Below are 16,267 nucleotides of genomic sequence, written 5' to 3'. Positions count from 1 at the left end.
AATACCATCACTCGCTATTATGCTTGGTGTCATAGAGTGTGGAAAAATGCCCTTCAGCCCAACCTGCCCACTACGACCAACATGCCCCATCTACCCTCGTCCCACCTGCCTACGTTAGGCCCTTATCCCTATGCTATCCATGTACTTATCTAAATGCTTCTTAAACTGCTTGTGATAGTACCTGTCAGTTTATTTTGCAGCAGATTGCACATCATTTCTTCCCCCCCATCCAGCCAGTCAGAAATAAATAGGATATTTCAAACAACAAAACATTCAAGTTACATTCTCAAATTGTTTTTGAGAGGAAGTAAACGGTATAATCTTCCCTTGCAGCTAATAACTTGCACTGGGATACAATTTCTTCAGACCCTGGGGCATACAAGACTCTAACCAAGTGGCTATTCTTTTTCGAAGTTGGACACAAAGTGCTGGAGTAACTCAGCGGGACAGGCAGCATCTCTGGAGAAGGAATGGGTGACGTTTCGGTTCGAGACCGATCTCTGACAGAGTCAGGGGAGGATGTTCTTTATGTCTGAATGACAATAAAGGCTATCTAATCTAATCTAATCTAATCTAATGTGTGGTTTTAGAAAGCAACTACCAACAGCCATCCTAACTAAACTCAATCCTGCCCCATTTACCAGAACCAACAGCCACACACCATTTCCAGCATAAGCCAAAAAATACCAATTAGAAATATTGATTTGATTCTCCCAAACCTATTTGCGCCAAATCCATTCACAAAAAAAAAGGTGGTAATACTGAAATGATCAGAGAATTTATTAGAATTAGATACCTTCATGGTTTGTTCATTTAATTATTATTCACAGCCTACCCTCGTTATAACGGATTTCGGTTATAGCGAACAAAATCGGTTGTAACCGAGGTGTCTGTTCATATCGGGAACAAAGAACCAAATTAGTTTCAGAGTGACCGCTAGGTGATTGGAACAAATCTTGTCTCAGTCTATGTTTACCATTCCTGTTTATTGTGTGTCTTGTACAGTGTGTGTTTATTGGTTGTTTTCCAATACTGTACATATTTACCACCCCTTTATCCCCCTCACAATGTTTAAAAAACATTTGGACTGGTACATGGATAGGATAGGTTCAAATGGATATGGGCCAAACGCAGGCAGGTAAGACTAGTGTAGATGGGGTATGTGAATCGGCACACACACACACAAGGGACATTTTTTTAAAAACATTTACCAAGCCAATTAACCTACAAAACTATACGTCTTTAGAGTGTGGTAGGAAACCGAAGATCTCAGAGAAAACACACGCAGGTCACGAGGAGAATGTACAAACTCCGTACAGACAGCACCCATTGTCGGGATCGAACCCGGGTCTCTGGCGTTGCAAGCGCAGTAAGGCAGCAACTCTACCGCTGCGCCTCCGTGCCGCCAAGGGATATTTAAGGGATGTTAAGGGATATTTTTGGGATGTGAATGTTAAACCATTTATTGCCCATCTCCAATTGCCCTCTAGGTGGAGATGGCCACCCATAATCTTGAACCACACCACTTGATGAGTCAATGTTCCATTTTGTCATGGCAGTTACAATACAATTGAATGTTTTGTTCAGCTATTTCGAAGGGAGTTAAAATTAGCCACCCTGCTTCAGATTTAGTCACATATTGGCTGGATGATGTAAGGACTAGATTTCTTCCCCTGAAGATTAGTGAAGCTTTTATGGCAATCTAATTATAATACTGATCACAAAACTACGAATAGTTTATTTTCAATTCTATATTTATCATTTAATTAAGGTGAGATCTAAACTCTGAGCTCTAGATTGTTAACCCAGACTTTGGATCATGAGTCAAATAATTTAACATTGTGCCATCATTATTTAGATATACCTTTAGTGATAGTACACAAATGCCATTAGAAAACATTACACAGTAACAAAGTGTACTTTTAACTTCCATCAGATCCATACAAACTTCATTCTTCATCTGGTATATTCTGCAAATTCCAAATTCCATGTTAAAGTGTTCCTTTTGAAATGACAGGTCTTTAAGTATGCTATTGTACAAAATACATATACAAAAACATTCACAATCCCATCCACTCCATCCACTCATCAGTTACATTTCAGAGCACCATTACATCCAGTTGATTAAAGGAAGCAAAGGATATTTTAATTTTGTAGCAAACTAACATTCAACTATCACAGCGTCAGGGCACACAATGTACAGGAATAGCCGGCACTTCAACAACCACACTCACCAAATAGTCATCCGGGCGAATGCCAAAGAGTTCCCTAAAATAACGAAATGCCACTGGAGCATATGTCTTGAATCTGAAGTCGGGGAAATGATGAGCCGGGGTCAAGTTACTACCTTCACTGTAAATTAAAAAAACGTACGAGTAACAAATTAAACCAAAATTAGAGGGAAATATTCACTATCAATATGCAGCTATATACACAGCCAACAATCGACAATAGGTGCAGGAGAAGGCCATTCGGCCCTTCATGCCAGCACCGCCATTCACTGTGATCATGGCTGATCATCCACATTCAGTACCACGTTCCTGCCTTTTCCACATATCCCCTGACTCCGCTATCTTTAAGAGCTCTATCTAACTAACAAAGCACCAATGATCATCTTACCTCTTAGTATATAATCCCACTAAGAATGAGATGCATTTCAAAATATTGACATGGTGGCATTGAGTACCAATAGATTAACAGAGCTAATCTAAATGTTTACATCACTAAAGATGGTACTTGCATATAGAGATGTATAAGAATATGATTACAACATAACAAATTCCTATTCCATTCTATCTTGCATTCACCTTGAGAAAGACAGCAACCAATATGTTGCTGCTGACTAAGTGCTCTGTTGGTGAAGGGAATGGATGCTTAGGGTGTAGAATGGGGTGCCAGCCAACCAAGCGGACTCTGTTATTTTGATTCATTGAACGTTTTCAGTGTTGTTGGAATGCACCAACTCACACAAATGAAAAGTATTCTTTCAGTCTTGATTTGCCCTGTTGATGGTGAAAAGGCTGTGAGGTCAGATGATACTCTCACTGAAATATCAAAGTCTCTGATCTAACCGAGGTCACAATACATATTAAGCTGTTCATTTGAGATTCTGTCATTGGCGACTCCTATGATGTTGATGCTTGGGCACAGTGGCTCAGCTAATAGTGTCGTGCCTCATACTGTCAGAGATCCAGGTACAATTCTGACCTCGGATGCTGTCTGTGGGGAATTCATGTTGAGTTTTTTCCCAGGTGCTAGGAGTTCATCTAATATCTCAAATCTAAGACATGTTGATTGCTGGAGTGAATTAATCACTGACAATAGCACCTGACGTGCAAGCGAGTACTATAATCCGGGGGGGTGGGGGGAAGAATTGATGAGAATATGGGGAGGATAAATAAAGGATTAGAGCAGCAATAGTGTAAATGGTAGTTGATTGTTGGCCTAGACTAGGTGAGCCGAAGGGCCCGTTTCCATGCTATCACTATCACCCTATAGATAATGGTAAGACCATCAAATGTAAAGAGAATTGCATTTTTCATTCATTCAAGGGCTTCGAGGGCTGAGCCAGCATTTAATTACCCATACGTAAAGGAGGTGATAGTGAGCTGCCTTCCTGAACCCCTGCAGTCCTTGAGATGTGGGTATCCACCATGGTGCATACAGATGTAGAAAATCAAGAGGGGCATGGATAGGGTGAATGCACACGGCCTTCTTCCCCCCCCCCCCCCCCCCCCCCCCCCCCAGCCTAAATTGTATCTCATTACATTGATTATCACCTGCCTACATAACGATGACCGTACTTCTAAATATATTCTCAGGTTTTTAAACACTTCAAAATGCTCTCAAGACTGAAGGTGTGAAAAATACTAAGGTCCATTTTTACCTCTTGCTGTTGTTTTTGAGAATACAAAATATACTCTAACAATTACCCAAGACATCATAAACACCATGTTTATTAAGTGGGGGAACATTAAATGCATAGTAATGCACAGTAAGTATCAGAAAATTACTATCGTAAATGCTCAAAAATTTGCTTGGAGTAAAGACAGACTTGCCTAGGAAAGAATATACTTTCGACCACATAGAAATCTTGCATCAGCACATCTCTTTCGGGCTTCGAGCTGAGATTTCCTACCGTGTATCCAATCCCCAGCTGAATGGCTCCTTTGAGAGTGGATGAGCTTGTCTGCAACATAAGCACAATCGTTTTCTTTTCCCTCTGCACAAGAGCTGGGATTTTTTAATTTATTTTTTTGCCCTGAGGCATGGATGCATTTTAAACCAACTCAATAAACATTAAAAGGTTAAATTTTATCACTTACTGAGAATTTCACCAGAGGTAAAAATACTACAAATAATTTCGTCCGAAACTGCTCATCAGGTTAGCACAAACATCTCCACTGAACACATGTCCGTGTTATCTTTAGCAGAACTGAGATAAGTGTTCACAACAGAAGATTTCCACAGATTTTCTTTTAATTACATGGTCTGAGAGAATTTGGATAATGAACAGTTTTCACCATAACAATGTCCTGGGCATTAATGCGGCATGTTAAGGCAAGGTTAAATACAACCATCCAACAACCTTGACTTGTTTACTAGGATTATATAATGTGACAAGTAGGCAGGGAATCATGTCGCAAGCTGATAAAGGTGAACACTCCTATTAATTTCACTGTAACATTTCAAGCACGTGTTAGTGTTAGAAATTAAGGCACAAGGAATGTAAATTTACCCCATGAAGTCATCTAGCCAAACCAACTGATGAGAACTGGCTGAAGATTAGAATAAATAATTGCAGTGCAGTATTTAAATAGTTTAACGTCCAAGATTTCTCACTTTAAACTTCTAAACTCAAGTCAGAATCAAAAACTGATCAAAGATCATCAGGGAAAACAAATTAGACTGATTATTTGCAGATAAGAATCTGCTAGTGGATCATTGGACTTCATTTCGGCAAAAGTAATGGAAAAGTGAAGAGAGAGAGATGAAACATTCTTTTGAAATGTTAACCTTTCTCCTTCTTGCAGATACTGACGAACAATGCAATCAGTTTCTTCTGTTTTAGTTTTCATTTGACATTGAATTGTTTTTGTTTCTGCAGCTGTAATTTAAACCACTGTTCAGATATAATACTGTGCAGGATGTTCAGTTTCAAAACGTTACATTGGGAAATAGAGGGAAGTGCTAAAACAAAAATGTACAAGCAATCTCATTTTTATTTTAAAGTAACAATTTATCACTTTTTAATTCACAGATACAGCTCCTGTCAATAGTCGAATTTCTGACATTTATATGTGTCATTATAATGATGAGCATCACAAGGTAAATAAAAACAAAACAGCTAGCAAAGTCTGCTGCAAAGTAAGAATTCAAAGAACATTTGTGTTTGACCTTGACTAAATACCTTTTTGTACGTAGTTTCGCCAGAAGCATCGACTCCCCTGTGTCCAATCTTCTTGCCGGTGGGTGCGTATGTATTTCCAGAAGAAGAGGGCATCTTGGAGATAAATAAAAGGCACACTGAATGTATCAAACACCAGTCATTATAACTTCTCATTGTGAAAAGTGGAAAATTGCTCATTTTGCTCACCTCAGCCAATACGGATTTTTTACTGAAAGATTCTGCAAGAGAACAAAAATTTAAAGTGGTGAGAACATTCATGAATAGAATACTAGGTCATTCAGCCCCTCAAACTTATTGCAACAGAAAATCTGATCATATACTTTCACCCTAACTCTAAATGTCCACCTTTGCTTCATGTCAACTCTTCTCATGGGGACTTACTTTATTGTTGGCCAGAGCTGAATGTCACCACATTCCGTTGAAGCAAAATCATGTAGCAATACCTTCCAAGTTAATTGATTACCAACAGCCTGGATAGAGTGAATGTGGAGAGGATGTTTCCACAAGTGGGAGAGTCCAGGACCACAGGCCATAGATCAGAATAAAAGGACACACGTTTAGAAAGGCGATGAGGAGGAATTTCTTTAGTCAGAGGGTGGTAAATCTGTGGAATTCATTGCCACAGACGGATGTGGAGGCCAAGTCAATGGATATTTTTTAAGGTGGAGATTGACAGTTCTTCATTAGTACGGGTGTCAGGGATTATGGGGAGAAGGCAGGAGAATGAGGTTGAGAGGGAAAGATAGATCAGCCATGATTGAATGGAGGAGACTTGATGGGCCGAGTGGCCTAATTCTGCTCCTAGAACTTATGAACCACACATTCCTTTCTGCTTAGTATGCTGGGTGAAGAGATTTCCTCCCATATTTCTACCAAATTCAGTTCTACGAGGATTCCTCCTCGCCACATAGTGTTCCGGGTTTCGGCCCGAAACCTTGCCTATTTCCTTCGCTCCATAGATGCTACTGCACCCGCTGAGTTTCTCCAGCATTTTTGTCTACCTTCGATTTTCCAGCATCTGCAGTTCCTTCTTAAACACATTAGTAGATTTTGCTCTCTGATTTGTGCCAGTTCCATGTTCTGGCATTACAAGCTGAATCTGCTTTCGTTAAGATTTACAATATCACATTATGTTCAACTCAAATGGTCATACAAAGCAAGACAAAAATACAAGATATTGATTCATTAGGTGATTCAAGCACAACATTAAATAGTATCAACAAAGATGATAAGAAACCTCAGCCATTTGTGTTCCCCAAAAGATTTAGTTCAGATGTCCACTATCTCAACATAGTTCCCAGGTGTATAGAAGCAGGAGAAATACTTCTTATTTCTCCATGTGGAAGGTGAGCAGATTGAATAACAGATTTACTATGAATTGACAAAACATCACTGCCCCCTTTCTAAGCAGCTCTCAGCTATAAAAAGCCTTTCCCTTGTACCATATAAAACCAGCTTATCCATCACGAGGCAATACACAAACACCAGTAGTCTATCCGTGCACACAAAGCACAATAAAACTACAGCCAACAGCCATTTTACATTGAATACATTTTGGTTAATACGTCCCATTTTTCCTGATTCTGTACGTCAATACTACAATCTATAATTTAATAAAAATAAGATGAACTGTAGATTGGCAGCAACATTAAATTTAAAATCCCTTTCTCAATTATACAGTAAAATTATTGAAAGCAGTGAGCAAGTAAACTATTATGAGACTTGTAAAAACAAACATCACAGCACCATCCCCAACAAATAACATTCCATGCCAGAAATGTACAAAAAGATTGTCTGGAAACAGAACATTAACATATTTGGAAATTTGGAGAGTTTAAAAATTTTAATCACCCCGTTTCAATGACAACAAAAGATCAAAATTGATTAAAATGTTTTTAAAAAAAGAAAATATAATGAAATCGCTAATGGTTCAATAACTGACTATTTGTTGTGACCATATTGGACTCTGAGATACTTGATAAAATGAGCATCCTTTGGTCCAAACCTTCAGTTAGTTTCAACAAATAAATTCCTCTAGCAACCAACGTCTGGAATTCTCCAGATCTATTGCCCTGCTCTCAATAACCTATGTAGAATAAGTGACCATTTGATCTCAGTTCAGGGACAATTGCATAAATGTGTCATTAAAGACTGTGAGACGGTGCTCTTAGAAAATTATTACATGATAAGACTGAGACAACATGATTTATGAACAAAATATTAGGTAACAAATCAGAGGTTTTTGAGGATAAAAACAACCAGGTAGTTAGGATTAGTCAAATGAGTAAGAAAGATTACGGAATGGAAGATGATTTGTTAAAGTGCAAAATACAAAGAAAATAAATGTAGACCCTTACTTATCATGTTGGCAGGCTGCCATAAGGATCAATTCACAGTCCTTAGATACGTACATTATGACGAGCTAAGATTAAAATTCAGTGTTACGTATTCAAATTTGCCAACTGCACAAAGGTTGGCAGGAAGTGAACTGCGAGTAGAATGTAAATAGTCTGCAAATGGATATGGGTAAATTATACGGTTGCGGCAAGATAGAGAATGATGTGGGAAAATATACTGTTATTTATTTGAGTAGCAGGAGCAGAAAATCAGAATATTTACTGAAACAGGGAAAACTGCAAAAACACCGCACTCCCCATTTAAAGTAGAATGGGGAGTTCTACTTTACTTTTGATTAGTACAGGTGTCAGGGGTTATGGGGAGAAGGCAGGAGAATGGGGTTAGGAGAGAGAGAGAGATAGATCAGCCATGATTGAATGGCAGTGTAGACTTGATGGACCAAATGGGCAAATTCTGCTCCTATCACTTATGGCCATATGACCTTAGATGCTACCAGATCTCTACAATTAGTAATTACTGAGGCAAGTGCCACACTGGCCTTTATTGCATTGAAGGGGGTTGGAATTCACGAGCAGGAAAATATTGCTGCATGTATACGGAGTTTGGTGAGATTACACCTGAAATATGATCTGTATTTTGTAAAACAGTGACAATCTACATACATCGTACAAACAGCAATGCATGATGAATAAATAAAGAACTTGGTTTCTGATGCTATTGGCTAGGATACTGGTGAAAATTCTCCACAGCACCTGGCCTGGGGTGTACGGTAATGAACATATGGAGGGAGATTACTTCTCATTTTCGTTTTTTTTTAATGTGAAAGTGTAAAGGGAGCTTGCTTCTGCATCTAACCGGCCTTGGCATAGCTATTTTTTTGTCTTACCAGGAAAGAAAGCCCTTGCTTCAACTGTGATAGAGAGCACGTTCACTTGGCTAATTCCCGAGATAAGCAGACTGAACGATCAGGGGAGACGATTTAACTGCACTTAATTGTGGGGTTAGGAGAATGGAGGTGATCTCCTTGGGAAGACAAGACTTGCCGATAACATAGATTGTAATATGATAGATGGAGGTTGTTTGCTCAGGCAAGAGAATCTAAAACTTACAGACTAACTCCTAACTCTCTAGTTAAGGAGTTCTGAGATTATGAGAAATGTTTTACTCCAAGGAGTTTTGGATATTTTGTTGCTGAGTATATTCAAACTTGAGAATAGACTTGGAGCATTAAGTTCACCACAGCATATGGTGAACCACACCTGGAGCAGAGTGCAGAGTTTTGGTTCTCTTATTTAAGAAAGGACACACAGGCATTAGAGGCAAGGCAAGAGAGTTTCACAAAGCTAACTCCTGAGAGGAAAGTATGTTGCAAATGGCTGAAGAAATTGTATCTATATTCTTTAGAGTTTACAAGAATTAGGTATGGTCATATTGAAATGTACAAGAGACTGAGGTAAGACAGCAGGGCAGTTGTCGAAATGTTTCCAGTAATAGGATAATTTTGAATGAGGGGACATAGTTCCAAAATTTGGGAGAGTTATTTAAAAATGAAGTGCATGGGAATTTTTTTTGTGGAGGCAAGATCAATCATTAGAATTCTTTATCCCAGTAGGTTGTGGAGGCAAGATCAATGGCAATCTTTAAGTACGTTTTTGAAAGACTGGGGAAATGAAGGCTGTAGTGAACCGGCACAGGAGAGGAGTCGAGGCCATTGGCAGATCAGCCACGGTGGGGCAGGCTTGGGTGATTTCTCATGTTATTTTATTCTCCAGGGCCAAACTTGATAATTGGATATGTAATGATTAAATCGTATGACAATGGATGGATGGTCAACTCCAACATATATTTACATTCTTATGTTCTACACTGATGCAAAAAGGAAGAATGTTTAAAAGAAATTAGTGACACACACATCAATATCTTGCCACTACTAATCCAGTAATCAGCCATCCATTTTAATTTCACTGTTAACTCAAGCCAATGTAACCACATTTGTTAGCCACGGTACATCAGTGCTGTATGTTTAAGCCTCATCATGCAGAAATTTAGGAACACAAATGTAAACCAATAATGCAGCGCTGAAATGTTTTTCTGAAAGACTGCATTTCAGATAAATGCTGAACCAAGGACTTGTACTTCCTTCAAAATGGATACAGAATGGCAATGCTGTAAAAGGCAGGGATATCCTGGTTTATACTTAGCCATCAAACAATATCATTATAACTAATCGTCTGATCACAATCAGATTACTGTGGTTTAGTATTAGTACAATTTATACTAGTTTGCTGTACCCAAGCTGATTGCCATTTTTCTTACACCACATAATTGACATATGCTACAATATATATGGTAGAGCACAGGATATCTTAATCTTGAACAGGCATTAAATAAATGGAAATCTGAAGAAGGGTCTCGACCCGAAACATTGCCTATTCCTTCACTCCATAGATGCTGCCTCACCCGCTGAGTCTACTTTATATAAATGGAAGTTATTTTCTTGCTATTATCTTGTGCCTAGAACCCAGGGCAAGGAAAGGATTTAAACTTTCAACTCTAATTATATAGACTCCTCTGTCCATACTCAAACATATAAATTATTTTGTTCCTATTTCAACTTCTCCCACATAAAACCTGCTTCTTTATTCAGTTTTTGTCACGTCCTACTATTTCCTCATATGGCTTAGCGTTACATTTTGCTGGATTATTTCTCAACCAAAGCACTTTGGAACATTTCATCATATTAAAGACATAATACAATTACAATTATTGTTGCTAGAAGTGTACTGAGCATTGTGTATATGCCATGGGACCACAAATGGTGTTAATGGAGTGCTATATTATCAGAGATGATAAACATCTATTTGGATCACTCAATTAGATTTTAAAACTCCCACGGCACTGCTAATGAAAAAAAACCTTACATTTATATATCACATAAGGGCCTCCTAAAGTGTTTATCTGCTATGAATTACTTTTGAAATTGAATTACTTTTGAAATCCAATCACTGCTCCATGAAAATAAGCTTGTGTTCTTAGATTAATCTTATACCGATTAATGATGATTGGTTAATGACCTCACGTTTATGGGACGTTGTGCTAAATGGCTTTAAGAATAGTTATGCAGAAATAACAAAGCCATGAATAAGGGTTTCAGAAGCAGATGAGCTGAGGCAGGGACAGAGGAAATATTATGTCATGGTGGAGAAAAATGTTTTTTGTTGGCTTGAATATATCGTATAAACTACGATTACATTTGTGCCCCTAGATCACTACATCAAACCTAAAAAGCAGGAGTCTTCAATTTAAAGTGCCACCCAAAGATTGCGCACAACTTCCTTTATATAACAGGTACACAAAATTGCTGGAGGAACTCAGCGGGTGCAGCAGCATCTATGGAGCGAAGGAAATAGGCGACGTTTCGGGCCGAAACCCTTCTTCAGACTGATGGGGGGTGGGGAAAGAAAGAAGGAAAAAGGGAGGAGGAGGAGCCCGAGGGCGGGCGGATGGGAGGGTGGGAGGAGACAGCTAGAGGGTGAAGGAAGGGGAGGGGACAGCACAGGCTAGCCAAATTGGGGGAATTCAATGTTGATGCCATAAGGGCGCAAGGACCCCAGACGGAATATGAGGTGCTGTTCCTCCAATTTCCGCTGTTGCTCACTCTGGCAATGGAGGAGACCCAGGACAGAGAGGTCGGATTGGGAATGGGAGGGGGAGTTGAAGTGCTGAGCCACCGGGAGGTCATGTAGGTTAAGGCGGACTGAGCGGAGGTGTTCGGCGAAACGGTCGCCCAACCTACGCTTGGTCTCACCGATGTAAATTAGCTGACATCTAGAGCAGCGGATGCAGTAGATGAGGTTGGAGGAGATACAGGTGAACCTTTGTCGCACCTGGAACGACTGCTTGGGACCTTGAATGGAGTCGAGGGGGGAGGTGAAGGGACAGGTGTTGCATTTCTTGCGGTTGCAACGGAAAGTGCCCGGGGAGGGGGTGGTGCGGGAGGGAAGGGAAGAATTGACTGAGGGAGTTGCGGAGGGAGCGGTCTTTGCGGAAGGCAGACATGGGGGGAGATGGGAAGATGTGGCGAGTGGTGGGGTCACTGTTGGAGGTGGCGGAAATGGCGGAGGATTATGTGTTGTATTTGCCGGCTGGTGGGGTGAAAGGTGAGGACCAGAGAGACTCTGCCCTTGTTGCGTGTGCGGGGATGGGGAGAGAGAGCAGTGTTGCGGGGTATGGATGAGACCCTGGTGTGAGCCTCATCTATGGTGGCGGAGGGGAATCCCCGTTCCCTGAAGAACGAGGACATTTCCGATGCCCTGGTATGAAATGTCTCATCCTGGGAACAGATGCGGCGTAGGCGGAGGAATTGGGAGTAGGGGATGGAGTCTTTACAGGGGGCAGGGTGGGAAGACGTGTAGTCCAGATAGCCATGTGAGTCAGTGGGTTTATAATGTATGTCGGTCAGGAGTCTGTCCCCTGCGATGGAGATGGTGAGGTCAAGGAATGGTAGGGAAGTGTCGGCTAGGATAATGCACGCATTCTAGAGTGGGCTTTTGAACCCCACTACCTTCTAAATTTGAGGGAAATATTGCTGCTGCTAAGCTTATTCAAATTGTATTTGGAGTACTAACAAGTTTTGGAATCTCATCATAAAGTTATAAAAGTTATGCAGAAAATGTCAAAGTAGATCCAGATAGTGTCTGCACTGGCAGATTACAGTTATAAAGACAGTTACTTTATTCGCTAACAGAGCCACAACACTTGGAGATGAAGGTATAAATTTACGAACTGGCAAGTAAGGATTGCACCAGAGTGGAGTGTCATTTTGACTTCCACCCAAACATACCAGGCGGCCACAGTGTTAACTTAATATCCATCATTGCTACATAGCCTTATTGTGCAGAAAGTTGACTATCTGCATATTTAGTAACAAGTAATAACATTTGTATTACAATTTTAACAGAACAAAATATCTGGATTTACTGATTACAGTAAATAATCGTTGACTGGAAACGTTTTAATCAATTATGCTCTTGAAAATTAGTTCTTTATGTCATTTTTCACTGCAAATTAATGATCACTCTTTTGTTTAAATTTTTTACCCCCTTTTGGCACCATTTTCTCACACGTTAACCCCAAAACAGCATTTCTGTGGAGCAAATCAGGGCAATTAAACAAAATAAATTATTTCAGTATCTTACAATTAATACTAAAAAAAAAGATATTTGCACTGGCATTTATCCACTTGGACAAGCCAGCACCTTCTAAATTATTTTTGAACCAACTCTGAATCGAAAGAGAAAAGCATCTAAATTACCATATTTTAAAAAAAATTACTGGGAAACCTAAAGTTACTGTATAGGGTGAATAATTGAAAAGCGATGCACAGGAAAAAAATATTGTTTGTTGAAAGTACTCTAGTGTTTCCTATTTAACTTTTAATATACCATTTCTTACCCTAAATACCTGTCCTTCTTCTGTCCATTCTGTCCTGAAGGTGCATATATTTGATATAGCTCCACAGATGCCACAATCGGGTCCTCGATGCCCCTACTCTTGCCCAGAGTAGAGGAATCGAGGACATAGGTTCAAGGTGAAGGGGAAAAGATTTAATAGGAATCTGAGGATACACCCACCACCCTTTTCTCACACAAAGGGTGGTGGGTGTATGGAACAAGCTGCCAGTGAGATAGTTTAAGAAACAGTTAGACAGGTACATGGATAGGACATGTTTGGAGGGATATGGACCAAGCGCAGGCAGGTGGGACATATAGTGTAGCTGGGACATGTTGGCCGGTGTGGGCAAGTTGGGCCGAAGGGCCAGTTTCCACACTGAATCACTCTATGACTCTAATCCACTAATGGCCACTTAAGTGACCATTGGCACTTAACATTCGTCTATTTAATCATGAAGGACATCACAACCATTCCAAATTTATCATAAATCCTCCAACAGGAATCTGCAGAATGTGGCTGGGAGCAGCAACCCCACCTCCAGAACTGTCATACAGTTGTGGTAATGTGGCTAATCTAAAATTAAGACACTCAATGAATGGGAATCTAAACACCAAAGAGTCAACTAGCACAACTGTGCAGGATCTGAGTCTTTTTCAACCCCCCCCCCCCCCCCCCCTCCTCCTCCCAGATATACAAATTTCCTTTTAAATGGCAGTAGTTATTCGGTTCATAATATTCTGGTCGTTCAAATGCATATTTGAGACCGCCTATCACATTTTCTTTAAAAGAGGAGACTAGGTGAATGTAGAAACAAGGAGCAGCAGATGCTGGATTACAAAAAAAGAGACAAAGTGCTGGAGTAACTGGAGGTCGGGCAACATCTCTAAAGAACGTGGAAATGTGACGCTTCAGGTCAGTAACCTCGTTTAGACTGATTGTGGTGGGGGGGTGGGGAAGGGGGCAGGGAGAAAGCTGGAAGAGAAGAGATGAATATTTAAGCAGATAATTGTCAGTATGCAGAAGATTCATACAAGATCAGAATGGTCTTCAATAGTTGTACAACCCAAACTCTATGATTTTTCATTACTGAATTTTTATGAACATTTATGAATTATCAGTACCTAAAAAATGATGCCTTTACTTATTGGATCCTGTTATGAGTTCACCGAAAATGCTATTTATCAATACCATTATCTCAATATATTACTTTTATTACATTAAAAAGAATGTGGGACTGCAACATAAACGCACTTTCTTACAACAATAAAAAGGTAGGGAAAATATGATTTTATGTTCAACAATCCAATATACATTTGAAATGAATTTCTAGGATCCAAAGCAACATTTCTATGTTCCCTCTACTGAAATAGGCATTGGTATTTTATGGGTGACGTTTCGCGTTGAGACCCTTCTTCAGACCCGAAACGTCACCCATTCTTTCTCTCCAGAGATGCTGCCTGTCCCGCTGAGTTACTCCAGCTTTTTGTGTCTATCTTCGGTTTAAACCAGCATCTGCAGTTCCTTCCTATAAATTGGTATTTTCCGTTGTTCATTAGCTCAAAACAGAACTGGTGCTACATCAGAATTTGTCATTCATTTTTGCCATTTGTTGAAGATGTAGTGTTCCACAAGCCATTTATTTTATTTTATTAATAAATTTATTTATTTTAATTTTTTTTAATTTTTTTAAATTAGCTTATGTATAAGGCAATTCTCCAAATGCACATCCTAAAAAATAATTCTAGGAGCCAAGTTGAGAATGTCATCTATACTTGCATCTGAATGGGTGCTTTATTCCATTCCATTCCAAACTATTCTAACATTTTTTTAAACTTATCGACTCATTTTGTTACATTCAATTCAAACAAAAAGTTACAGCTGAAACATTAACTTTTATATTCTCCATAAATGCTGACTGGACAAAATATTTCAGCTTTTGCTATTTTTGTTACAGACTTCCAGCATTTGCATTTTCTTTTTACATTTCAGGCAAATGCCTTCATCCAAGTATCTTTTCGCAGCAGTAGAAATAACATAACAATGACGATTATTGTTACAGATTATTCTCTTTCTAACCAAGAGTACAGTAACAGATTTGGGTGTAAAATTTGCATTTTAAACTATTTGAGCAATCCCTTAATATTTTCTTAAACTTAAATTATTGATGAAAGATGATTGAAATAATAAAGCAGTAACATATTAACATCCCACAAAATAGATTAAACACAGCAGCAGCATATCAACACAAAGCTGTCCAATAGTTCAATAGAAACATGCTCAAAAATCACTTAAGTGATTTCAAGTTTCAAGTAATGCAAAAGGATATGGCAATTAACATTCATCAAACTGACTTTAAAACAAACATTACCAATCAATTTACTTTGTCAACAATAGTTTGAGGCTTTACATAATTACCCGAATCGTCGCCTATTCCTTCCATCCATAGATGCTGCCTAACCCGCTGAGTTTCTCCAGCATTTGTGTCTATTTTCTATCCTTGCCCTTTAGTTGCCAGAGCAAGGCCAAGGAGAGAAGTGCAAACTGACCAAAACATAGTACATAACAGCATCAACAGTTGAATTGAGAAATACTCCCCTCGATATTATGATTGAAGTATTCCATTGGTAATAGAACAACATGATAAATGAATGTCCCAACTTCATTTTGTGCTGAATCAACTGAAGCAGTATCAGAACTGCAGCAAACAAGCTCAATTTTGCTGGTCAACGGAGTAAAGGTGACTGATTTGCAGTTAAGAAATGTACTGTCATGGTTCTGCAATGCAAGATGGAAGGATATAGGTAGGTACAGCTTTGTGCTTGTTTTAGTTTAGGAACACAGTGTGGAAACAGGCCCTTCAGCCCACTGAGTCGGTGCCAACCAATGCTCACCCATACACTAGTTCTCCCCTACACACAAGGGACAATTTACAGAAGCCAATTAACATACAAATCTGCTCATCTTTGGAATGTGGGAAGAAACCAGAACATCCGGAGAAAATCCACGCAGTCACACGGAGGATGTGCAAACTCCATACAGACAGCG

The 16,267-nt window shown here is 39.4% G+C and overlaps 1 protein-coding gene across 7 annotated transcripts in view; it reads right to left on the bottom strand.

Annotated features, from left to right (window-relative positions):
- Positions 1-16,267, bottom strand: part of LOC116989654 (phosphatidylinositol 4-phosphate 5-kinase type-1 gamma-like) — a 79,180-nt gene that overhangs the window by 44,312 nt on the left and 18,601 nt on the right. For 6 of the 7 annotated variants that reach the window (XM_033047231.1, XM_033047232.1, XM_033047227.1 and 3 more), the window contains exons 2-5: positions 5,597-5,628; positions 5,411-5,503; positions 4,059-4,189; positions 2,235-2,352 (exon numbers count right to left, since the gene is read on the bottom strand). In XM_033047231.1, the coding sequence (XP_032903122.1) occupies positions 2,235-2,352; positions 4,059-4,189; positions 5,411-5,503; positions 5,597-5,628 (374 nt within the window). Of the gene's footprint in view, positions 1-2,234; positions 2,353-4,054; positions 4,190-5,410; positions 5,504-5,596; positions 5,629-16,267 lie in introns of those variants that run through there. The other variant, XM_033047234.1, reaches the window with a different exon arrangement.

The sequence above is a fragment of the Amblyraja radiata genome, chromosome 29, assembly GCF_010909765.2.
Source record: "Amblyraja radiata isolate CabotCenter1 chromosome 29, sAmbRad1.1.pri, whole genome shotgun sequence".
Classification (NCBI taxonomy): Eukaryota; Metazoa; Chordata; class Chondrichthyes; order Rajiformes; family Rajidae; genus Amblyraja; species Amblyraja radiata.
This window is presented reverse-complemented; position numbering and strand designations above follow the sequence as displayed.